The sequence below is a fragment of the Xiphophorus couchianus genome, chromosome 12 (assembly GCF_001444195.1).
Source record: "Xiphophorus couchianus chromosome 12, X_couchianus-1.0, whole genome shotgun sequence".
NCBI classification, from domain to species: domain Eukaryota; kingdom Metazoa; phylum Chordata; class Actinopteri; order Cyprinodontiformes; family Poeciliidae; genus Xiphophorus; species Xiphophorus couchianus.
In genome coordinates, this window is record NC_040239.1 from 23,620,157 (window position 1) to 23,646,264 (window position 26,108).

Below are 26,108 nucleotides of genomic sequence, written 5' to 3' on the forward strand. Positions count from 1 at the left end.
TTCTTTTACTGCACTCTAATATAAACGTGGACTAAAATACCAATCTGAATGCCTTATTTTGAGAATTTCTGGTTCATATACCTATACTTTGCATAAACAAAAATGTATCTAACCACATTTATAATACTATATTATAACTATATGTACTACCCAACTATAAGTCCACTTTTATCAAAGAATACCCACATAGTTCTCAGATATATGCACTAGTTACAACTGACTAAGCTATATACAAGCAAGACTCCACACTGCTATATGGAGTGCAATGTGTACTGAGAGAAAGAGAATAGTTGGATATACAATTTAAATAAATGACTAACTGAATTAAGTTAATCCTAGTTGATTTAAGTTTGTTTAACCTGACAAGTTAAACATCATAAATTAATTTAGATAAATGTGATTCAATTACTTACCAACTAAAGCAATTATTTTTAAAGTTGTAGCATCTGTTCTCTTTTTAGGTATGTAGGTTTCCACCAAGTTTTATTTTGTGGACCTTACCTTTTGAAAAAGTGTACAACTGGATATACAGTCAGACATACAACTATAATTACTACACCCTTTTGCTTTTCTCTATTTTAATTTGTAAAATAAAAAAAAATAAAAAAATCCTCCACTTCATAGTGATGCATTATATCCTGTATTGGTCTATTCCATAACATAACCTCCTGTTTGCAGTTTTAATGTGGAAAAAATGCACAGGGTATTAAAACTTTTTCAAGACTCAAACTTGGATAAACCCATGGTCCACAATAATGATGGGAACAGTAACAGTTCAATGGTACATTTCACTAAAAAGGAATCCAAAATAATTTTTATTTGAGTTATATTTGAAGAAGAAACTTCAAGCGAATATCAAAAGGTCAGAACCGACTGCAATACTTATATTGCCCACTAAGCGTCAGACAAACACAAAAAACAAGAATCCTGGAACAGAAGTTGTTAGACTCCAGTTTTAGGGGCATATTAAGATGATTAGATTGTTATATTGCTCCACCATATGTTTTATTTTGACAATTAAACACAACATAACAAATTTAAATAGAAAAATAACTTTATTTCAGATTCTATTCATACATGAATTCCAGTATATACACGTCACAGAAAATTTGAAAATAATAAAAAGTTCTCAGTTCAGCGTGGCGGCTGAGATGAGAGCATCAATTTCCTTAATGGCTTCAGCGGTTCTCTGAAGTGCTTCAGCAATGTAGTCCTCATTCACCACTTCATCCTCCTGTGCAATTGTTGAACTTGCTCCTTCTGAGTTTCGTTGCTCACTTTCACTTCTCAGCAGGTGGTTGTTCTCCAGCAGAACTGAGCACAGAATGCTAAAGACTAAACCTCACTGCATTGTATATTTTCTCAAACATTGCATATTATGCTCTTTGATAAAAGGATACAGTTGAAACGCTTTATCTTCTCCAGTTCTGCAGCGACAACATCCGAACTAAAGTTGAAGTGTGAAAACAGCTGTTCAAAAAGGTAGCCGCCCCCCTTTCCCCTTAAAATTAAGTGATCTGAAAGACACAACTTACAGACTTCCAGCTGTCTGCGGCATCTTCACTGCACTGGAAGGATTTTGCTCCGGTTGTATTGTTTTAGAAATATATTTGTCCTGCAAACACAATTGTATTACAATAAACAAATTACAAGCTTTACCAAGTGCTAGAACTGTAGATGTAAACAGATGTAGAACAACCTGTTGCAGACAGGTGTGTATGACAGGAAACTTTTGTAAATGCTTGGCCTGGTTATAACAAACAAGAATCCTGTGAGAAACATAGGCGATGGTTAAAATCCTGAAAAAAATGGAAGCTTTATACGCCACAAACTGGAGTGAAGTGGTACCTTACCTGCTGGCACGGCTCACGATGGAGCCCACAGGGCACAACTGTCCAGGTGTATCAGGGGGAAGGCTGCTTAAATGGTACGTTGTTTCTCTTCCCTGAGCAAAAGACAGCAACAGTTACCTGCATCACTTTGATTTCATAACACATTTGCAATGAAAGACTGGAACTGACCTCCTCAGAGCGAAGTCTGGGTTTGTGATGAGTAAAATAAGAGTTTAGGACACCGTTGGAGCGGATCACTGAGCCGTCTCCTGGGGAAACCTCTACCACTGGGATTTCTCCACTCAGTATCCTACAGAGTGAACATGAGGACAGAGAGTTGTTATGGAGCAAATAAATCCCACCACTTAAATTAGAACATTTTAAGACCCTAAGGCTGCAACTAACAATTATTTCAGTAATCAACTTATCACTTGAGACGTTTTGTCTAACACATATTTACAGACAAATGTATTTTTATTTTAAATACAAAATTTACAGATTTTCTGTACAGTTTTGGCTCAATTACTGCCCCAAAATATGTTGATTGTTTCACCAGAATGCCTTTTTTAGAGTCTGCATACTCCAGTTAACAATTAATCGATTACTAAATTAGTTGACGATTATTTCAATAATCAGTTAATCATGATTAAGCCGAGGCACTCTGATCAAAGATGTAAGGCAAATTTCCAATCTCAGCTTTTGTGAAGACCTGCCGATACAACATTTCATCTGTTTCCTTTAAGAGCTTAACTAGCAAACATTCAACTTCACAGGGTTCCAAATGTAGGCTCTGTGAAAATTCAAGGTTTGCTCAGGTGGTAAAACCCACTTTGTGCCAATAATCAACATCAGATGAAATAATTTTCATCTGATGTTGAGATGAAACATCAGATGAAAGTTAATGCCTCCAGGTAAACTGAGCACAATTACTACATATGCAATGCCTATTCTTATATGCTTCTACACATACCTGTATGTGACTCCTTGACACCATAATATTTTTACAAGCTCCGTTGGAAGATCTGATATTTCTTCTTCAACCAGAGATTCTTTAATCTTCCACCTAAAAAGCATAAATATCAAGCTAAATTTGAAATTTAACAGAATCAATAAGCGCCCAAAATACTTAATCCACAAACCTGTGCCAGTGAGGTGACGGACATGTAAGAGGAAGAGCCTGGGGAAGCTGGGAGTCTCTGTCTTTATCATTTTTGTCAGATATGTTAATCTCATCATCAGCTTGTCTGGATTTACTTGGTTCTTCAGATTTAGTGTCTTTACTGTTAGAGAGACGGGACGTCCAGTGATGCCGAGCCAAGGAGAGAGGATAGGCCCATGTGGGATCAACGGCAAAGCAAGAGTGATGCTGTACAACTGTGGTGGTCTGGTACATCTGTTCAGGCTGAAAGCAGAAGAGAAGGTGAACAATGATAATCGTATCAAACATGAGTTTAAAGCACAATAATATTCAAAAGGTAATACCTGTTGTTGAGTAGTGCTGGTAAGATGTGAGGAAAAAGAGTTTGTTTTAGTTGACTCCTTCCCCAGATGTCTCTGATCATTCTGACTGTTTGCTTGCTGCTGACTCTTCAGACTGCCATCAGTTTTGTTTAAACTGCACACAATTTGGTGCTGAGGATGACTCAGGTTACACGCGAACTCGACAGAGAATTCCTCACCAGACGGCGACAACGTCAACACGGCTCTCCCCTCTTCTGACCTGACTACGATCTCACCTCCAGGTCCAAACTCAGGCTTGTAAGACGAACACTCGGGCCATTTAACACCGGAGTCAATGCTGTAAAAAGGCTGTCAAGAGAAACCCATGATGTTTAGATAATTTTACTCAACTTAGAGGTGCATCTCAAGGTATACAAGTTTATGCATTTTATTAATTCAATTTCAAAAACTGAAACTATAACTCAAATGTTATTAGGCTGCATTACATACAGAGTGATATATTTTGAGCATCTATTTCTCTTCATTTTCACAATTATTGATTACAACTAAAGAAAAGCTTAAATTCAGCTACTATGAACATTAGAATTTTACCAATAAGACGGTTCATAATAGAAAGATTTTGTGTTATAGATATGTTTTATGCTTATGTTCAGAAAAATATCATTTGTATATGTGAATTTCTGGTGTATTAGTTCATAATATTAGTTTAAAATACACAGGAAATACTGATGATATGTTGGAACACATAACACCAGTTTTAAAGTCCCTACACTGGCTCCCAGTAGCTCAAAGAATAGATTTTAAAATACTGTTGTTAGTTTACAAATCACTGAACGGCTTAGCACCACAACACATTAAAGATCTGCTGTCGTATCAACCTTCCAGACCCCTCAGGTCTTCTGGTCCTGGTCTGCTCTGCATCCCCAGAACCAGAAATAAGTATGTAGTTATCTACCCAAACGAGGAGAAGTACTATTCAGCTTCTATGCGCCACAAATTTGGAACAAACTTCCAGAAAACTGTAAAATAACCGAAACACTGACTTCCTTTAAATCTCGACTAAAAACCCACCAGTTTAGAGTAGTATTTGAAACATAATCAATTACGAATTTAAAGACGGCCTTTGACTTAATGTAATGTTTTGATTGTTGATTCTATGTTGCATGATTTTGTGTTTGTTATGATGTAAAACACTCTGAAATGCCTTGCTGCTGAAATGTGCAATACAAATAAAATTTGATTGATTATGTTGTTAAACATTATTTGGGCTCACTTTTGTTTTGTTCATTATTTGACAGAACCAGAATATGCACATTCATTATATCTTTGTCTGAATACACAATTTCTAAAAACAAAACCCTAAAAAAAATCTGATTACAGTCAGCTCCTGTACTTGAGTAATTGTTTCTTTTTAAACATAACTTTTTTTTTTTTTACTTCCGCTTGACTGATTCATTAAAAGGAACGCTAGTCTTACTTTAGTTTGGAGGTTATCAACCCAGTAATGACAAATTAACAGAAGCAAATATTTAAAATATAACACTACGTGAATCGCAATAATTTATTAGAAAAATGTGAAATAAATAACTTTAAAAATATATTCTAATCTATTGAAATGCACATGCCTATATTTGAGATTGAAGTGGACTAACCGTACCTTCCTGTTATCAGCAGAGATGAGCTCTCCTGGAAGGTATGGTCGACTGGCATACTTATTCCTGAACGCCAGTGCGGTTGCCATTGGCGCCTTCGAAAACAAAGTGAACCTCGTCGTAATGCCTGAGGTACAAACACAAAATAACACTCGAGTGTTTCTTCTACCTTAAAGGCGCTGATAGTGAACCTGGTTCTCTGTCGGACTCGCTCCGTGGGCTGCAGAGGATGTCCGAGCGGGTCCGTGGCTTTAACCAGTACGAATTCACTGCCACACGGTGACAGCTGTAAATGAGCTCCGTGTCTGTAATGAACTTCCACGGACTCGTCCTCATACATCACCATCGCACTGACGCCCTCTGCGGTTCCCATTGTGGATGGTCGTGCTTTCAACAATAAGCCAGACAGAGAAAGAAACATAAAACAAACTGACAAACGTCCTCAGGTGGAGCCGTTTGACTATTGGCGCGATGTTAACGAGGGAGTCACGTGACCGGAAACATCCGCCTCAGTGGTTTACTGTGGGATTACAGCAACAGAGTGCCACCTACTGTACAAAAGACGGTACGACATCAGAGCGATGTCGTATCGTTCTTAGCAGAGGCGCATTTAGTCATATTAGAGCCTAGGCCAGGGGTGGGCAACTCCAGGCCTCGAGGGCCGGTCTCCTGCAACTTTTAGATGCATCTCTACTTCAACACACCTGAGTCAAATAATGAGGTCATTAGCAGGACTCTGGAGAACTTGACTGCACTTAGGAGGTGATTGAGTTATTGGATTCAAGTGTGTTGGACCAGGGAGACATCTAAGATTTGCAGGACACCGGCCCTCGAGGACCAGGATTGCCCACCCCTGGCCTAGGCCCTAGGGTAAAACATGCACCCATTTCCATTCTGAGTAAAAACATTTGACTAATTCCTGTCATTGGCAAAATTTGGAAAAAGTGGTAGAAGGCAAGTTTAAATCTTAGTTTAGGTAGTTTCTACAGAGGCAGTCCTATTAAAGGTATTTAATTATTTTTTTTTTACTGGGCGTAATTGTTTAGTCTTGCTGCTTGACATAGTCACAGCGCTTCTCAATTCCAGTCCTCAGGCCCCCCTGCTCTGCATGTTTTAGATGTAGCTCTATTCCAGAACAGCTGATTCAAATGACTGCATGACCATCAAGTGCTGCAGAAGCCTGTTAATTACCCACATATTCAATCCAGGTGTGTGGCAGAAGGGAAACACCTAAAACATGTAGGGCAGGGGTCGTGAGTACCGGAATTGAGAAACACTTACATATTGTAGCATTTGTTGTAGACCTGTGTCTATTTAACAAGCCACATCAGGCTGTTTTTTGGCTGTCAGCCTGGTTTCTTCCTGTGTACTGGATGGGTTTCTCTGAGAAAGCCATGCATACTACTCTGTGCAACATCTGGGGTTCCACAAGGGTCAATGTTTGGTTGATTATTTTCTTTTTGCATTGAGTAAGGCTAGTGTTCAAAATCTGGAAATAATTTTTGATTCTGACTTCACCCTGGACTCTATTAATAATTAATTACCCAACTGACCATAAAGAAGGGGATGGGATATGAGCATGTAAGTGTGCACAGTTGTGATGGAGGAGACGGGCTTTTTTGTGCATCTAATTAAAGTGTTTCAAGAAAAACAAAGTTGGGAGTATGGTGTTCTTCTGATGGCAAGTTGTTTTTATGACCAATATACACAACCCTGGTTCAAGAATATTTTGAAAGTGATCCTAAGGTGTCTTAGAAAAGCTTGACATAAACTGCTTCCTCTAATAGTTTTTTACACTTGATTTACTCAAGATACTAGACATTATTTATATAAATATCTGGTATTTTGGCAGGGTTCTACACTTTAGAGAAGCGGTGCCCAAAGTCGGTCCTCGAGGGCCAGCATCCTGCATGTTTTAGTTCTCTCCCTGGTGGTAGTTACAACATTTTCAGCATGTCAATGTTCTTCTTAGGCCTCCACACATGCAGGATGCCGACCCTCATGGACTGACCACTGCTTTAGAATGTCAGTATATTAATTTAATTTAATTTCTGTTAATCATTAAGTTGTGGCACATTTCCCCTCAATGTAGTTCTAATTTACATTGGTCAAATAATGCCTATAGATTCAATGCATTATATTTTCCATTTCAGTTACTTTTTATAAATTGAACCACTTCTACTAATATAAGCCATGTTTATTATATTGTTACATCTCTTTGTAAGGTTTAAATATGTATACAGTACATATCAGTAAGTGCCCGGATGCCCTGGATGTTGGTTCTCTTTAATATGGGTGGGGCACAGTGGGGAAGCCCTCCCGTTGATCTGTTAAAAAAAAAGGGTGCCTGTCCCTTTAAGAAGCAGCGCAGGCAGCGCTCGGTGGTTTTATTCCACAGGAGTGCACCTTCTGCTCCATCACCATCACCAGACGATGCGCCCGGGTAACTTCTGAGAGACAGCGCTGCGTTCAGGAGCCGCAGCAAAGATGGCAGACTCAAAGCAACAAGGGTATGCATTTCTGTGTTCCTGCTGATGCTTCTCCTTGTTTGTCTCATCATGAAAATGGGGGGATCAGACAGTCACACCTGACTCACGAATGGAAAGCAGCGTGGAACAGGAGAGAGCTAGTAAGGTTCACTTTGCGCTCTTTTCCATTTTGTTATAAATTTTTAATGTGGCATTTAAAACAAAGCTTATTTCATTCGCTGTAGCGTGGCGCGTCTTTTAGCCAGGGAAGGATGCTGCTTATAGACGTAATTTCACGACGCACTGCTACTTTATGACGGCGTTCCTGTTTCTCGTCGGGAATAAAGCGTTACGTAATTATCAGGGAGGCATCCTGCTGTCGCCATATGTTTATCGAGGCCAGAAATCGGATGATGTTCCGATGTTGATGCCGGAGGTTTTGACGCAAGCGGATGAATAATCCTTACTGGTAACAATGCAAGGAATAAACATACTAAACAAAGAGGAAAAATCTAATTCATATGTCATCATTTCACACCTGAGCGATGCCTTTTAGGTGACGTGGACCGGTGAGAGAAGTGCAAGAGTCTGTATCCGCTGTGTGTCCCTCTGTTTTCAACGCATGCAGGCGTGTGAAAGGCGGAAATGAAACAATACACGTATAAAATCCACGATAATAACAGCGGAGCTTCTGATATTAACAAGTACACTTGGGGACATTGTTTGGACAGAATAAAAACATCATGTGTTGAAGGCGTTTAGCTGTTATGCAACTCTTATCAAGTTCATAATGCACCTGGCTGCCCATGAGTGCTGTTGACTTTGCATTTAATATACTCAGACATGTTTTTTCCAGCATTTTGCTGCTGATATTTATTCACTAAGTGATAATTTACTTGAGCAGAAAATGTACTCCTCACAATGTAGGTTATCTTGGTCTATGGGGGCATTGTAGGATCTGACCTTTGGGGCTGATCGGCTGATCAGCCCCAAAGGTCTCGTCTGGACCTTTGAGCAGCTGACAGCCCCTGGGTGGATAAATTGCTTAACAATGCTTCGTCTTTAAAGACCTTTTAAAGATGAGCTAATGTTTTCAAACAACAGCTACCCCCCAACAGGAATTCATGTTTATCCATGATCACACAAACTGACTGCCAACACCATTAGTGCACCAGTAAATTCACACAATAAGAACATGCCTCTTAAATGGTTCACTCTTGGGTAAGAGTGAGCCTGTGAAGGTTTTGCATAAACCAGCCAGAGAGACGTTGATGAAAATTCAAAATATAATCTTAATTTATTAACAAAAAGAATCCAAAAATGATAAATTGGGCCCAAACTGAGACCATTAACACACACTAGGGGGTAATTAAACACACAAAAACCTAACAAATACTGGTCAGAATATTACTAAATCTGTAAATGAAATAAATATCAAAATTTAACTAACTTTCCAAAAGAAGAAACATTAAATAAATGGCAAATTAAACTAAAGACCAAATTTCCCCCTCCCCTGGTGAACAAATGGAATGGTCCGCTGAGGAAGTTTGACACCCATATATGGACACCGATCAGCTGGAGCTCATCTCTGTGATTTTCAGGAGCAGGTCCAGAGGAAACTGGTAACTCAAAAGAAAGAAATTAATTTGTTATATTTAACAAAATATACAAAGAACTGACACATAAAGTTAACTAAATGGGTGCACAACAAATAGTTAACTAAAGAGTCAGACTAATGAAAACAAATTTAAAGATAAAAATCTAAACTACTCAGTAATCAATATATAAAGTAATATTAAGAAAAAACAAAAAACCATTACCAATAGTGTCTGCGTGTGACAGTCGGGACAGCTGTCACAGAGCCATCCCTGATTTGTCTCCAAATGTTACAAACATGCACACTCCCTGTGCATATGTGGCTTCTCTCCAGCCACTCCAGCTTCCTCCCTCAATCCAAAAACACCAGAATCAGACCTTTATTGTCATTATACAGAAACACAACGGAATTTCATTTCATTACAACACGTCCAAGACAGGTGCCTGAGGTTGCAGCTATTATTACTGTTAACATGATTGTTACGTTAAATGGTGTCTCTGAATTGTCGGTGTGTGTGTGTGTGTGTGTTTGTGTGTGCATGGTTGTTTGTCCTTTGTGTATGTCACCCTGTGATGGACTGGCAGCCTGTTGTATACCCCGTCTTTTGCTCAATGAGTCCTGGGGACGGCCACCAGCCTGCCTGCAATCCTGCAAGGACAAACTTTGTTGCTTTTGCATGGCATTCAAATTAAAAGTTAAAATCAGAATGAAAGCTGCATTATTAGCGTTATGGAATAAACTGTCATTTTAAACTGTTACCATTTGTTGTCTCTCTAAAAACAACCTAGGTAAATGTATTGCTTGGGAACAATGATACTTTGCAAAGTTGTGAAAACAGGGACTGTGAAGAGGATATTTTGACTAAAAACAAAAATCGCCACAGTTTATATTTCAAAAGCTTTCTTTAAATTTTCTTGATCCTAAAGTGAAGTGTACAGTTTTGTCCTGAAAACTTAGACCGTCCACGTTCTAATGTGTGAATTTCCTTTGTTTTGCAGGTCATCTTCATAAGTAGTTAATGGATCCAGTCTGAAAGCTACAACACCCACCCACTTCACTGACCTGTCTAAGACTGTAGCCATGGCAACTTGTTCGACTGGTTGTGCGCCAGCTGTGCGCCTTTGTCAAAGACTGAACCGGCTCAAGACTCTCGATGGTGACATGATGGCGACTTCCCTGAAGCGCTGCCTCTCCACGCTGGACCTGACTCTGATGGGTGTCGGTGGCATGGTTGGCTCTGGGCTTTACGTCCTGACGGGAACGGTGGCTAAAGACACGGCAGGACCAGCTGTCATCATATCCTTTGTTTTTGCAGGTATCGCTTCTCTTCTGGCTGCCTTCTGTTATGCAGAGTTTGGAGCACGCATTCCTAAAACAGGATCTGCATATATGTTTACCTATGTGTCAGTGGGAGAAGTGTGGGCCTTTCTCATTGGCTGGAATGTGATTTTGGAAAACATGATTGGCGGTGCTGCTGTAGCGCGGGCCTGGAGTGGCTATCTAGACTCAATTTTTAACCATGCTATCCAGAACTTCACAGAAACGCATATCATGCAGTGGAATGTGCCCTTCCTTGCCCATTACCCTGACCTCCTGGCTGCAGGAATCCTTGTATTTGCCTCTGTCTTCATTTCCTTCGGAGTCCAAGTGTCCTCTTATCTGAACCATATCTTCTCCACCATCAGTATGGGTGTCATTGCTTTCATCTTGGTTTTCGGCTTCGTGCTTGCCGATCCTGCCAACTGGAGCGAGGAGCAAGGTGGCTTTGCGCCTTACGGGATGTCAGGGATCCTGGCAGGTTCAGCCACATGCTTCTACGCTTTTGTGGGCTTTGATGTGATTGCTTCCTCCAGCGAGGAGGCAAAGAATCCTCAGAAGGCTGTTCCCATTGCCACTGCTATCTCTCTTGGACTTGCGGCGACAGCCTACATCCTGGTCTCCTGCGTGCTCACATTGATGGTACCCTGGCGTACCCTGGATCCTAACTCAGCCCTGGCAGATGCTTTCTTTCGCCGTGGCTACAGTTGGGCAGGAATTGTTGTGGCTGTGGGCTCCATCTGTGGTGAGTATCAGCATTTGCAAAAAAGTACAATATGAAGTTGTGCAACATGGTTTTCGGTGCTGTATTTTGACAAATACTATTTTTTTTTCTTTTTTATTAGCCATGAACACTGTGCTTCTCTGCAATCTCTTCTCCCTTCCTCGGATTGTGTACGCCATGGCAGAGGACGGATTGTTCTTCTCTATTTTCGCCAGGGTCAATCCTGTCACCAAAGTTCCGGTCAATGCCATTCTAGTATTTGGAATCCTTATGGCTGGCATGGCTTTGATCTTTGACCTAGAGGCGCTGGTTCAGTTCTTGTCTATTGGGACTCTCCTTGCGTACACCTTTGTGGCAGCGAGTGTTATCGTGCTCCGCTTCCAACCAGAGAAGACCAACTCTAACGACACCACATCTCCCAACGTCAACGCAGAGGTGTCCCCTGCTCCCTCAGAGTCACAGACCATAACTGAAGACAGCGAGGAGCCCAAGCAGTACGAGTCCTTCTCCGACAAACTCCAGCTGGTGGAGAGGCAGAAGACGAGAGAGCGCCGTGGGGTGGGGCACCTGAAGGCCTACTGGGAACCCTACTTAGACAGGCTGCTGGGAGACTGTGAACCAGGTGAAGTGGTAGCTTTCTGTGTGATGACCCTGATTGTGAGCTCAGTATCCCTCTGTGCTGTGCTGGAGTTTGGAAATGGACAGCTACAGTTCCCAGTCTGGTGTTTCACAATGCTTCTGGTGATTTTTACCTCAGCTTATGTTCTTAGCCTGGCACTTATATGGATTCATGAGCCACAAAGAAACAACCAAACATTCCAGGTGAGCTTTCATAGATGCTATATATTAAATTTAGCATGCAATTTATTTATATAAGGCAACATATAGTGAGACTGTATTCCCTATGACCAGAGAATGAGATAAGTTTTCTTGTTGCATAGGTACCTTTGGTTCCACTGACTCCTGGTGCCAGTATTCTCTTCAACGTATTCCTGATGATGAAGCTAAGCCTCCTGACCTGGATTCGATTTACAGTGTGGATTGCCATAGGTAAAATAACACCAGCATCAGAACAAACAAATATGTTCAATAGGCATATTTAAAATGTACACTTTAAATGTTTAGTATCGTGATAATGTTGTTTTTAGATAATTATATAAAGTGTGATAAGCTTACTGTTGCTGTTTCAAATAACTAATACTACTGCAGCATAAAAAAATTTAACATTGATTATTTTTATTATCTATAAAATGTGTTCACTATTGATTTAAATCCATCCATCCATCCATTTTCTTCCGCTTTATCCGGGGTCGGGTCGCGGGGGTAGCAGCTTCAGAAGGGAGGCCCAGACTTCCCTCTCCCCAGCCACTTGTTCCAGCTCCTCCGGGAGAATCCCAAGGCGTTCTCAGGCCAGCCAAGAGACATAGTCCCTCCAGCGTGTCCTGGGTCTTCCCCGGGGCCTCCTCCCGGTGGGATGTGCCCAGAACATCTCACCAGGGAGGCGTCCAGGAGGCATCCTGACCAGATGCCCGAGCCACCTCAACTGGCTCCTCTCGATGTGAAGGAGCAGCGGCTCTACTCTGAGTCCCTCCCGGATGACTGAGCTTCTCACCCTATCTCTAAGGGAGAGCCCAACCACCCTACGGAGAAAACCCATTTCGTCCGCTTGTATCCGCTTGATTTAAATATAAAACTAAATCAATCAAAACAAGACTTGCCTGCTAAATTTGTTTTTTGCTTTATATGCTAATTTATACAGAATTTTCAACCTTTTTTCATTCTTGTTTTTATAAACAGACATAATTATAACAAACTGATATTAGCTAACAATCTCTACCTGAGTCTGCAGTGTTTCAGCTGCGGAGGAAACTATGTGCTAGCCTGCAGCAGGATTTAAATAGTGTTACCTCTCTAGGAATGATGGTTATCACGCCATTAGTTTTCATCCCATGGCTGTCCATGTTTTTCCAGAAATGAATATATTCCCAAGCAGCAGGCATATTTGTATTTCTTTTAGCAAGGGAAAAGTATAGTATCCCTCTATCAGGGACCAGGAGTGTGCAACAATAGCTGGGTGAGAAGCAACATAATGTTACTCTGCTCCGTACAGAAAACTCTGGTCACTGTCTGGCATCATATTACAATACTTGTAAACTACATGAACATTATAACGTAAAATTTGAAGCTGACGGAACAAAAACATTAACGTGCAATTATTGGTTGCCAAATGAATTTACTGTCTGCCATGTGCTCTCAACTGCCTCACTTTACAAATACTGAACTGCATTCGCTTGTTAGCATATTATGATGTGGCTCTTATCTCCAGAAAGCAGTGTCATAAAACCTCCACCGTCTGTGATCAGTGAACTTGATGCTTTTAATAGTTACACAAACAGATTGCACAAAGATTTTCTGTACTTAAAGGAAACAGAATATTTTCCTTTTGAGGGCAGTCTTGTGTGAACATAGAAGATGATCAGACAGAGTTAATGACCCGATAGAGGTTCGAGAATCACGGGGGAAAGTTGATTATCTGGATTTGCTTAAAGCTTCATCAACATGGTGAACTCATATGGTTGAAAACCAATTCTTTTGAACTATTTCACATTACTGTGAAATTATATTTGCAAGTAATTAGAACCAAAATGTGGTGCTTTAATGTGTACCACTAAAGCCTGTCCAAGTACCACAAACTGTTACTTACACAAGTTGCAGATAATCCTGTGTATTCCTAATGGACAGATAAGACTATTAAGAAAAGCTAATGGAGAATTTGCAAATGTTAGCATGTTAGACATTTGTTAAATTGGCAATGCTGAGCAAGTTAGCTTGTGTTTTTTGCTTTTTATTTGACATTTTAAGCAGATTAGGTTCTTGTCAACGTTGCAATGACATCAGCAAATGTACTTATTCATTTAACACCTAAGAAATTACAGATGGCAAAACGCAACAATCATGTCCAAAGTAGTCTGTCTTCTAACCTGTGCTCAGTGTTCTCATGGTTTAATCATGACTTCCAGTGACGTGTCTCCCACCGCCCTGTTCCCAGGTCTCTTTGTGTATTTTGGCTACGGGATCTGGCATAGCAAAGAGGGATTGAGGGAGCTGCAGCCCAAAGACATGGCTGCCCGCTATGTGGTGCTACCCAGCGGCAGCCTGGTGGAAACAGTGCAGTCCGTTCAGCCCGACGGTCAAGTGGTCACCTCAGCGCACCAAATCAGCTCTTCTGCTGCCCTGACAGCCACCGAGGCTGCAGGGAAGAGATAATGTGTGACCATTCTGAGTCATCATCACTACTGCCTGGTTTTTGTCTGTCTCCCACGCATCCTGTATTATTAGTGTACTTTCTGTATCTCTCTCTCCCTGTTCCGCTCAACAGTCTGTACTCATTACTCTGCTAAAGTATCTACAAGATAGGATGGGAGGCACTGTCTCTTTGTTGAGCACATGTATATATGTTATAAGAATCAGATGTGCACTAGAGATATTTATCACTTCCCTAGGAACATAACATAACTGGGAACATGCTTCTTTTTTTCTTTTTTTTTTCTTGCAGTCTTGCCAGCTTTGTGCCGATCCATGTTCATACTGTGTTTGCGTTGTTACTAAGGACTTTTAATTTTCACGTTTCAACTTTTAAGAGTGGAGCTGGGAATTTAGGCATATTTCAAAGGAACACAAACGTTCAGAAGAAATTTTTGATTTGTGCTTATAAACGGTAGCCCTATTTTGGAAGAGTACAGTTTCACATCTGATTTTCTTTCCAGCCTAGCGTACAAACCAGTTTATGTATAACTACGAGCAATGCTTATGAAATGAGGTACTGCATACCGTAGATGAACAGATAATGACGATTCATTGGTAGCTTTTTTTTCCATTTTTAATTTTTTTTTTCTTTTGTTATTTTGGCAAAGAACTGCATAATTTCACTTTTTTCCCTTCCAATTTCCATACATGCTGCATAAGTATGTTTAAATATTTATAATTTAAATAACGTGTGCCCTCTTAAAACTCCCGTAGGCATAAAGGAGTTTCTCATTATTTTTCTCCTACTCTATAAAATATAATGTATGCTTATTTTTCTATGAACACCATTCTGATTTTTAACTGTTTCAATATTACCTTTTTGTATCTTTACTCATCGCTACTCCTGCATTATATACTTTACTTACACTTGTGGCTTTATTAATCTCTATAAGATATTTACTTTTAAATTGCCTGGACTCGTCCGTTTCTTCCATAATTTTCTAAATCTCATCCCATGGCCCTCTCTTGTGTCCCTGATCCCCAGCATGTGATCAGCCTTTCTCCCATGCCTCTCCATATTGCAGCCTTTTCTTCTTGTTTTTATCTGATTGGCACAGCATTGTTTGCCAAAGCCCATAAATCTGAGATCATGTCTCCATATTCTATATACATGAGTGCATGGACAAGCAGAAAGTTATTCACAGGGATCCCTTACGCATAAATATTGGTAGGCAGGCATTATGCCCCCGTCCTGTCTCTCCGAGGCCTCCGTAATCTGTCAGATTTGCAGTAGTCCCTGTCGCCGGTCTGCCTCCTGACCCAGATAAGAAAAAGCCGTAGATGTGAGAACACTCCCATGACACGGAGACAACAGTCACTTTACTTTTGCTCTTGTGGTCATCAATTTGACATCACATCACATATGTAGAAGCACCAAAAAAGATGTCAGCTCTATTGTTATTGATTTCTCTTTGTTTTTGCATGTAACAATAGAAACCAATGGCCTTAAACATGTTACACATCTTATCTCCAAAGCTGATTTACCTGTTTATTTATTTGCCTGACGGATGAAGAACCGTATCTAATCATCGTCATTCATTCATTCAACTAAAGAATCCAAATATAGATTGTAGAAAGCCTTTTGGTGTAAGATTTGGAAGAATTTTATACAACTTTGCAAATATTTGTCCAGTAGTTTTGTTTCATAGCTAATGCTTTTGGTGTCAGGGTTAGTGACAATATATTTATACTGTGGTGCTTTTTTTAAGCTGAACATTATCACGACTCTTTCTCTCCTTTTGTGCCCTGATGCACAAATATCAGCGACTAGACTTTTCTTACACCTAAATGTCATTGTACTCTGCATAAGCACATGGAAATCACAGATTCCTGTCATAATGTTTGTGTAAAATGCAAAAAGGACAAAAAATAAATAAATGTTTTGAAGCAGCATTAAAAACCACTGGTGCATTATTAATAGATGAGAATGAGAATTTACCTCACATCGATTGATTACATAATTTACATAAGAGTTGCTATGTGTTCCCGGTTTGTTTCAAGTCATTCACAGGAAATAAGAGCAAGACTTCAGTGAACATATTTATTTAGATAATAATGAGGAGCAAGTAAGGAAACTTGTAGAGTTATTTATAACCATTGAACATTTTTTACCCCCGTCAATACTTCATAGAGCTAGCTTTTGTGTGCAAATAAAGCAGCAAGTCCTCAGAGGTACGTCTCAGTCAGTTTTACAGTATTTTTTCTTATTATTATTTTCTGATTTTTAGTACAGATTTAGCCCTTTAGATGCCCCATTTTATTTGCTTTCTGTTTAATTTATATTTTATTTATTTTCTGTAACTTCTGGGGGTTTTTGTTATTTACTTTTCATCCACCTACTTATTTAAATAATTGCTGGGTTTTTGTGTGTGATTTGTTTTACTTTTGGTTTTCGTTTAGTCATTTATTGGTTTGCGTTGATGGTATTCATTTGCCAACTTAGATTTGATTTGATTTTGTACATCTAGTTTCAAATCTAGCCACAGAATGTAAATTACATCTGGGTCAATCTAAGACAGGAAGATGTTTTGAAAGTTTGTAGCTTTGATGCTAACATCCCTAAGTTTCTCTCTAGGGATTGAGTTCAGGTTAATGCGGCTGAAAGCCAAAAATGCCAAATTTTTCTCCCACCTGACTAGAGGTTTTGTGGAAAACTGCAAAGTGGATTTATATGACTTTCTTTTAACATTCACTTTCTTCTTCTCACTCTTCAAGAGATTTGTGGAGTGCAATGATTGTATTTTTCCATAAGCAGATCCTCCAACCCGAGCTAGGAATCTCTGCAGCTCCTCCATGCTACCACATGCTGAAGTCATAGAACATCTTTGACCTGAAACGGTTAATTTTATGTCAGACTTAGTCCCAGCTCCATTCATAAGCCTCTAAATAGTTAAAAAGTTTTGATATCAGTACATTTTACTCACCAGATACATCAAGGTATAGTGTGAAAGTTCGAAGTTTAAAAATCCTCACTTTATCCAAGGAAAATGTAAAGGAAATATATTTTTACAACACCATCTGCTATGTGTGAAGTTGATATTTTCCCAGTAAGAAAGTAATCAGAGGTTATATGAAAGGAGACCAGACCGCAGGACACAAGCACTGAGGTATCGTGGAAACACATTGCCATGGAAACTAGCACTTGCTGCTCTTTACCGACAGCACACACAGTGACACAGACACCTGCGTCTTACGTCTTTGTGTGACACTCAAGGTTGAGTGAGCTGCTATGTACTCAGAACCACGTGATTCATCCGCTCTGCAGGCCGTTCTTTCAGACACATGCAGGTTTGTTTGAGAAACTGATCATATGACCTGAAAGCTGATACGTGGCATCCGTGACTGTCCCCGTTTAGTAGCATTAAAGCAATGTATTATGAATGGATTACCTGCTTCAAGACATTCACACTTTTGGGATTTGTTTGTTTTTTTTGTTTCTGTATCTTGAAAGGAGAAAACAGAATTGATTTATATTGGTGTCTGACATCTCAGAACTCAGCCACAAGCGATTTAACACTGCAAGCTCGAATCACCACTTGCATCTCCCTTTTTTTAAAATACCGCATATTGAATGGAAGGTTGCAAACGAGACCTTTTTTTTTTTTTACCCCTCCAGGGGTCTTTTGTGGGCTCTAGTGTCCCTTATATGACAGTAGGCTGACAGGAAAGAGAGGGGGGAAGACATGCGGCAAATATTGTCGGGTCCGGGAGTCGAACCCGCGACGGCCGCGTCGAGGACTGAAGGCCTCCAAATATGGGTCGAGCTAACCGCTACGCCACCACGGCACGCCCAACAGACGAGACCTATTTGACCATCTTCATGTAGTTGAGATGTCAGAAAAACAACACAAAGCATCAGTTAATAGGTCCTTTATTTTAATAAAAACTTCACAGCAATGCACCGCTCATGTCGATTATGTCATTTCTTCAGGTAACCTGTGAGAGAACATGTGCAGGGTCAGTGGAGAGCATTAAAACGGCATGTTTTAAATATCTTAAAGCACATTCAACAAGGGATGTCCCAATCCAATCTCAAATACAGCAATAGGGCTTAGCTACACCATTTTTAAAAGGATCATTATGGGAGGTTAGCAGACTGCCAGGACTGACAGTGATGTTAGGATTGTTACTTCTGCATTTTGAGCTTTTTTAAAAATGTAATCTGTTTGGGCTTCTACTAAAACAAAGAGCTTATTGAAACAAATTAGCCAACAATTATTGTATTCCAAATAGTTTTTTACCGAATCAGCATTGGTCACACTGAAACTGCGATTGATGATTTATTGGTGATATATTGTTCAGTCTTAGGTTTGACTTTTTTTGTACATTATAAATCAAACGAAGAACATTAAGTCACATGGGTTGTTTTTAATTCAGAGTGAAAGATTGATAAACTTTTTAAAAAAAATAAAACTACTCATAAACACCAAGAAACAGCCACACCATTAACAAAAGAAGATCCAGAGCTATCATTTTAAATTGAATATAATCCCATTGTCCTGAAATCAATCACTACATTCTTGAATCGAAAATATTGACATTTTGTAGACGAACCAAATGCTTCATTCTAATTGTGTCTCTGATCATTTGTAGAACAGTGGAATGCAATAACTTATTTGTTTATGGTCAGAAACTTGATTCCTCACTTGAAACCAAGTAAACTCTTATTCTCCCATCACTGCCAAAGCTAAATAATAAACTCCTTACAGTTTGATTTAAATGTGAATTCACATTCACATGTCAGTATTGCTAAGTAGGAGCCATGTTACAACCTTTAAGGTAGTGCTAAAAACAGACTAAAGCAAACATTTCCTCCTGGAGGCGAAGTATAATAAACAGAAACAGACATACTGTCGATTTTCAAGCGCAGCCCTGTGTTCCCCTTCTTCAGACACTCCTGCTCCTTGATTAGCTCAGAGATGTCTGTCAACACAGTGCTAGAAAACACAAAAACACATCCCCAAAAAATTCTTCATTACAGATGCATGTTTTCTACCTGCATGTGCCACTTACTGGTACTGCTTTAGCGTTCTCAACGTGGAATCCCACAGTTTAACTCTCTCCTCTGGGATGATGTTGCCTAGACTATTCCAATACGCTGCATCCTTGGAAGAATCCCGCGCGTGTGCAAGCCACAGTCTGGAAAGCTCCTGGGCTGAGCTCGACCTAAAAGAATACCATGAAGATGACAGCATTGGATGTAGGTGATGAGGCAAAACAGAGATTTCATCTAACAGTCATAAACAGATGAGGGCTTTCAAAGCGGTTTATGATTGTAGTGCATACAAGCTCATCAGGCGTGAACTTTTATACACATTTAACTACGTTCATCAAATCTTCAAAAAACAAAATGGTGAAGCTGGACTCTTCGATTCATCGCAATCTGGTCAAAATGACTCTACATAGATTGCATCCCTTAATCTTTAAGATGTGGATGCTTTTATGACCTCAAAGGTTGTTTGTTTTGATTCCTGTGGATACACGTCAGATATCCTTTAAATATGATCTCATTTGTAATGTTTGGGAATTCAGAATGCTTCCAAAAAAGTCATTTGTGATCAAGTCCAAACTAGAAATAGCGATTAATGCAAACTTATCTCTGTGTTCAGTAGGTTGGTTACATATTCGAAACTGAAAATACTACTTTAGCCGTTTTCTTTCCTTTTCTTTTTCCTTGTTGAGACTAAACAGTGCAACATGATAATAGATCCCATTTTTCCTAACTGGCTGCGCAATGCAACAATCCATCTCTGACGGACTGATGAGTGCTGGTAATATCTTGTCTCCCACAGTGCAGGATTGGCCGAGCCTGTTCGGTGGTTTAGATCAATGCTGAAAACTAATTTTTATTCCTCGCCTTTTAATTCCAGCTGTATCTGAGACAAGGTCTTTCATTACGTTTATTAGGTCTTTTAATGTCCTTGCATTAATTTTGTTTTGTGTTATTTCACCGATTCTAACCTCTAATGGCAAGATTTGTAGAACTGCTTGCAATTCAGTGCAGAATTGTAAAGAAATGAAGTCTGATTAGAATAACTATTTTTTAAAATGTGACTCATCAACTTTTTAAGAATGTCAGTCATTTGCTGCAGTTAATGATACATAACTTTTTCTTACAGACAGTTCCCTAATATTGAAAGAGTTACTCCTTCAGTTGGAACTTTGACACACTGAGACTGATTGATTTCTAATACTGTATGTTAAAACAGCTTAGCATAGCTCCACGTTGCTACAGCGTTCTTACCTGAAACTTTGTTGCTCAAGAAAGCTTTTCAGAGCACAAAGAACGTGGTTAGGGTGGATGAGGTCCAACGAAGTGCTTGTCACGCTGGCCCTATGTGACTCCTGGGAGAATTAACAGATAGTTTTCAGCAAGACCGATGCTGCAGAAAACCCACAGAGCTCTTCATCTGTCACTCACCCCAGTCAGCTCATTCTGCTGATCCTTGTACCTCACCAGGAAATCGGTCAACTTAGGCAAATCCTTTTCGTCAATACCCAGAGTCTAGAATGGAAGACGGCATGTTTTCTTGTTCACGTTTCGTGCCAGGCTGAAATATTGGTGCTGAAAGTGATTTGAAGCAGCTGAATGTGTGCTTACGTAAAGGATGGATCCCAGCTTTACTCCAGTCTGTTCCTCGGTCACCAGAGGAGCCAGCAGCTTCAGGATCTTGGCTTCCATCAAGAAGTCCTGCTCGGGAAAAACAGGAAAATTTACGGCTCAGCGTGTCTGTGCTTTGACATTTTTTTTGCCATCATAAAAAACGAATTAGTAACCAACCATTTCATTACACAGCAGCTCCCTCAATTCGTCCTGCATATCCTCGTTCAGCTTCTCGTCCTCCCATTCGGGGCCACTGTCGGTGAACACTAATTCCTCTTCCGTGCTCCCTGTCGTATCCAGATTCTCGACGTGAGATTCAGCCGGACTCTCCACCAGTTGAAGCTCTGTCTGGACTATCTCTGTTCTTGTCTTCCAGGGCCGGAAGGGACTGGAGAGCAGCAGGAGGTTCAAATCCGTCTGGCTCTCGGGTGAACCGTAGAGCTGCTGGGAGATCACTGAGTCTATGGCCAAAGCCCTCTGTGCTAAGTGCTTTACCTCTTCTTCAATCATCAGCCACACCTCCTCAAAACGTCTTGCATCGGCAGCAGCAAAATGCCTGCACATAGAAACAAACGCAGTCACAAAAACCAACAAAAAACAGGTCTCCAGAGGCAGAGCATCACTCGTTTGAAGCGGCAAATCGGACTCACCTGACTTGGTTCTTAATGCGTTCATGCTTCTCAATGTGCTGTGTGAAATCTGTCAAAGCAATACTCTGCTTTGCAAATTTTTTCTGGTGGTCGATGTAGATATTCTTCAGCTTTTCTATCTCTCTCGCCTCCCTGGAAACACAAACCAGTCGATGTATAGCAGCATGTGCAACGTAGGTTTCTGCATGGAAGAGGAGCCGTGCTACCTGTTGATCCTGCCTTTGATATTTTTCAATGTGGTCAAAAGTACTTCTTGCTTTTCCGTGTACAAGTGTTTTTTCATCTTCAGGGGTAAGTTGCTGTTTGTGTTTTTTTTCTGCTGTCTCTCTTGGGCCTGCAAAGCAAAGAAGAGGGCCGCGTAAGCCGCAAGTCAAGTCGTAAAAACCTTTTCACCACTGACAGGTAAGCAAGGTAACCATGACAATTTCACTGTGGTCCTTTTCACACGCTTTTTTATGGCTCTCATGAAGGCTAAAGGAAAGTCCTCTTCCATGACGTACTATGAAATAACTCTCTGGTACTGTGAGATCCAGGATCATGCCACCAGCTCATTGTAATTCTGAGGTGAGGTAACAACGAAATGAAAGCGTTTCTTGTTGGCTTAACTATGGTCGTTTCTCTAGTTTCAGAACTCGCTGGACCTCACAGGCCATTCTTGCACCTTTACGTTCATTCCTTTTTCCTGCTTCAAACTTTACTTTCAGAGTAAAGTCAGGTAAAAGCAATTCACGTGATTTGTGTAACCTTCTGATTTGAATTTCATAGACCCTCAATAAAGCCAGACTTTATTGAGGTTTTAAAGATAATACTCATCTTAAAGAGTATTAATCATTGTCCACTCAGTTTGTTTTAATTTTTATGCCGTTTTTCACCTTAAGTCTGCTTAAATTAAATTATTTCCTGACACTACTAGAGACCAGCTCCTACGGCCATTCAGTTTCAAGGGAAATGTCAATATTGTGATTCCTTCAGCACGTATGTATTGATAATTGACAAATCTCATTATTGCTCCTCTACTGTATTTCAGTTCAATTAAAATTCAAAAATATTTCATCCCAAAGGGAAAATAAAGGTTGTAACTCATATCATCCAAGAATCTTCAGAGAGTTGTTGTGGATATAGTGATGCTGTGAGCAGGTGGGATCTCCTGTAGCAGTCAATACAAGTAATAGGCCAAACAGCCAACGTCTCAACCCAAACAAATTATGAACAAAAGTCAACAAAAGGAACAAATCAGAACTAACATAACAGAGCTACTCCAACATGTCGCCACCACAAGTAGGGAAGTTCTGGAATGAGTGGAAAATATTGCAAATGATGTAATAAGATGGCTCCATGATTATGGAAGTAAATGTATACCTTCAGATTGATTTTTGGTAGATTTTGGAACGATAACAACTGCAACAAGCAAGACCCCTTTACACTCTTCTAACTTCCTACATACCAGAATTCTTGAGCATCTCTCATAATCCAAGGCATTGAAGACGTAATTGCTCTCTTGACCGATCTCGTGAACTTCTCTCTTGTATTCCTCCAGTTTCTTTTTTCTCTCATTTAGCCTCTCGAGCTGCAATCAGAGTCATTCAGTGGTTCATTTAATGAAGGAAAATGAAAACGTTGGACTTTCGTGTCAAAGTGCAGTCATCCTGACCTCTTCATCCCAAAGTCTCTTCAGTTCTCGATCCAGTTCTTCCTTGTCTTTTGTAAGCAGGATGCTTATTTCCTGCCGATGGCGACTCTGCACAAACAAACACCCCGGCGGTCATTAGTGAAATTTACATTCTGGGGAGTTCACACAGACATTCGTCATGGGAATGAATAATTTTTTTTCTATGATTTTAAAAAACAAAACCTCTGTGCACAAGTTTTGAATTTATTTTGAATTTTAATTTTAAACACATAGATGGTTTAACACAGAAATACACTCCTTCTCTTTATTATTGTCCTTAGACAAAATGCACCTCAATAATGCTCTCTTTTCCAGCCACTAACAAGGTTTTGGAATAATTCTGGTGGCATTTGACCAGTCATACTGCCAAAAATGTCTAAATTAGTTTAAACTGCTTCCATGACATACATCCTGATTCAAAGCTAAGTCAAAACATTTCATACGGGCATTAATAAGGGCATTACGAAGGACCTTCCACAAGTTTGACAGTTAACATTAAGCTTTAGGAATGACCTTCTCAAAGTTAACTTTTGCTTAGAAGCAGCTCTATGATATGTAGATAAAGAGTAGTGAAATACCCAGCTGAAATGATCCCAGAAATTTGCTAATAGCTAAAAAAAAACAACAACAAAAAAAAAAACAAGCCATCAGTGATATTACATTCATGCTCAAACAAGAGCGTATGTAAACATTTTGGTGGAATTGTAGAAAAAAATCTCGGAACAAATATAAAATAAACATAAATAGTTATTTTGTTTCTTGGTTAGCTCAATCCATTAGATGCCCGTGGCAGATTCAGGAGCTTTCACCAAACCATTAGAAGCTGCTTCTCTTGTCAGAACTGGGTCCCACCTCAATTTGGGCAAGTTCCTCTCGGTAGACTTTGGTCATAAGCTTAATTTGGTCCTCCATCCGTGCAATCATCACATTAATCTCCTCTGTATTCTTCCTCAAGGTGCTCGCATAGTTATCATCTTGGAACTTGAGCGCCTGTTCACCACAAAATGATCGAGCTCATGAATTTGGGAAAAAAAAAAAAAAAAAAACATAAGAGAAAGCAGCAGATAACTGAATGGAGTTACCTGCAGAAGATCATTTATGATGGCTTTCTTATCATGTATAATAGCGGAATATAGCTCCTGCTGTTTCTTTAACGCTTTCTGCAGGTCTTCAGAGATCGCCTTCGGATTAGTAAAGGTCTCAGATTTTCCTTTCAGTATTTCATCAGATTTTTCCTGGCTTGAGTTTGAATCATTTTCCAGCACTGCCAATCTGATTGACAAAAAAAAAAAAAAAACACAATAATGGTTTGTGTGGTGATTTAACCTTGAGATACTAACTTAACCTACCTGCTGAATAAATGTAAAATAGTTACCTCTTTGCTTGAGCTTTGGCCCGCAGTCTCCTCTGCAGCACCATTTTGGCATCACATGCAATTTGGGTGTTTGTCACTAACGTACTCAGATCTTTCTGCAGAAGTTTTATCCTCTAAAAATAACAATGTTAGTTTTACTGTAAGGGATGAAATGTTGCCTCTCAAAAATTCAACTAAAACAAACCGAAAGATAATAAAGCAGAAAAAGTTTAGACAACAAACAGAAATAATAGTGTGTTTCTTTACAGCTACTGCTGATTATTTGTATGAAATCAACACAGTGAAAGAACTGGCGAAAAGAAACATGCAAGTCAAATATCTGACAGCAGCAATAATGTCACTGTAGGATACTTTTCAGATGTACTAATTAACATTAAAAATTTCTTCTTCGGAGACTTATAATAGACAGTGATGGCATACTTACTTTGAAAAAGTAACTGGATTACTGATTACTCCTTGAAAAAGTAACTTAGTTAGATTACTGACTACTTGATTTGGAAAGTAACTAAGTTACATTAAAAGTAACTTTTTTAGTTACTTTCAGCAGCTGCTAACAACACCGCTCCGCCTCCTGTGAAAATTACATTGATCTTTGCCAATACTTCATTTCAAGTTATTTTATAATAGTAACATCAACAATATATCTCCACTTACAAGGTTGAACTGAAGGGGCCATTTTTTAATGGGTACAACAGTAAAAAAAAAAAAACTTTAGTAATTTGTGCGTTAGGGTAATAGATTCTGTTGCCAAATAGTGAGACACTGTTGCCAAGTAGCGAGATTCTGTTGCCTAGTAGTGAGATACTGTTGCAGAATAAAACATTATGTGACCATAACTCCAAGCAGTATAAGGTTGTTTTTAAAAATCATACAGAAAACAAATGGTTTAAAAGTGCAGACCTGTCCACTTTCTCTCTCCTGGTCCTCTCTTGGTTTACTTTCCTCTTTACCCTCCATCTTGAAGATTTTCCTGTAAGAAAATATTTTTCGAAAAATGACCTCGTTCGACAGAACATTAACAGTTTCGGGATCAAAGCAAACAACTTCCGTTTTACGTACTCAGTTTACCTGCTCGCTGCTTTACTGCCGAACTGCACAGGGAACTGTCGTACCTTTTTAGGGTTTGAAATAATTTCGTCCTTACTCACAACACGTCGAGTGAAATCTACTGAAAAGATGTAAGCAGTTGTAGTAGAAACGAACAGCTCGTTTGTTTGCAAACTGTTTCTATGGCGACAGAGCTACCAAACTGCGTCAAGTGCTGCATTTAAAGACCCTCGTAAATGTGCAAGAATATTAATATCACAAGCACCATCTGTTTGCTGCAGCGAGGTGTACTTGGGTCCTGCTGCTTTTGTGTGACCTCGGACACCTGAATTAGTTTGTGGAAATGATTTCACAGACTTGTTCACTATCTTCTACCTGTTTTCCAAACCTGTTCGGACTTCAGCGG

The 26,108-nt window shown here is 39.7% G+C and overlaps 3 protein-coding genes across 8 annotated transcripts; 1 reads left to right on the forward strand and 2 right to left on the reverse strand.

Moving 5' to 3' along the window:
• Window positions 1–1,036: 1,036 nt before the first annotated feature.
• c12h5orf34 (chromosome 12 C5orf34 homolog) lies at window positions 1,037–5,467 on the reverse strand. Of its 4 annotated transcripts, none has more exons than XM_028032742.1 (11): window positions 5,115–5,464; window positions 4,951–5,040; window positions 3,315–3,641; window positions 2,972–3,234; window positions 2,803–2,895; window positions 2,022–2,142; window positions 1,854–1,945; window positions 1,700–1,769; window positions 1,536–1,615; window positions 1,401–1,447; window positions 1,037–1,314 (listed from the first exon to the last, which is right to left on the reverse strand). In XM_028032742.1, exons 1-11 carry the CDS (start codon window positions 5,364–5,366, stop codon window positions 1,130–1,132), a joined length of 1,620 nt encoding a protein of 539 aa, XP_027888543.1. In that variant the 5' UTR covers window positions 5,367–5,464; the 3' UTR covers window positions 1,037–1,129. The 4 variants fall into 4 exon arrangements, 3 of the variants coding, with proteins under 3 accessions (XP_027888543.1, XP_027888542.1, XP_027888545.1); XR_003597456.1 differs by having other exon boundaries at window positions 1,201–1,314; window positions 1,700–1,747; window positions 5,115–5,466; XM_028032741.1 differs by having other exon boundaries at window positions 1,536–1,769; window positions 5,115–5,467.
• Window positions 5,468–7,269: 1,802 nt separating this feature from the next.
• Window positions 7,270–16,250, forward strand: slc7a4 (solute carrier family 7 member 4). Of its 2 annotated transcripts, none has more exons than XM_028034110.1 (5): window positions 7,270–7,455; window positions 10,009–11,072; window positions 11,173–11,873; window positions 11,993–12,101; window positions 14,101–16,250. In XM_028034110.1, exons 2-5 carry the CDS (start codon window positions 10,091–10,093, stop codon window positions 14,316–14,318), a joined length of 2,010 nt encoding a protein of 669 aa, XP_027889911.1. In that variant the 5' UTR covers window positions 7,270–7,455; window positions 10,009–10,090; the 3' UTR covers window positions 14,319–16,250. The 2 variants fall into 2 exon arrangements, with proteins under 2 accessions (XP_027889911.1, XP_027889912.1); XM_028034111.1 differs by having other exon boundaries at window positions 7,441–7,574.
• Window positions 16,251–18,211: 1,961 nt separating this feature from the next.
• On the reverse strand, window positions 18,212–25,904 carry drc1 (dynein regulatory complex subunit 1 homolog (Chlamydomonas)). Of its 2 annotated transcripts, none has more exons than XM_028034113.1 (16): window positions 25,715–25,904; window positions 25,556–25,625; window positions 24,656–24,768; window positions 24,363–24,552; window positions 24,133–24,270; window positions 23,263–23,349; window positions 23,056–23,178; window positions 21,818–21,945; window positions 21,612–21,743; window positions 21,139–21,517; window positions 20,959–21,048; window positions 20,779–20,862; window positions 20,602–20,702; window positions 19,371–19,523; window positions 19,209–19,294; window positions 18,212–18,293 (listed from the first exon to the last, which is right to left on the reverse strand). In XM_028034113.1, the coding sequence occupies exons 2-16, from the start codon at window positions 25,610–25,612 to the stop codon at window positions 18,277–18,279; spliced, it is 1,878 nt and encodes a 625-aa protein (XP_027889914.1). In that variant the 5' UTR covers window positions 25,613–25,625; window positions 25,715–25,904; the 3' UTR covers window positions 18,212–18,276. The 2 variants fall into 2 exon arrangements, with proteins under 2 accessions (XP_027889914.1, XP_027889913.1); XM_028034112.1 differs by having other exon boundaries at window positions 25,724–25,903.
• Window positions 25,905–26,108: the final 204 nt, after the last annotated feature.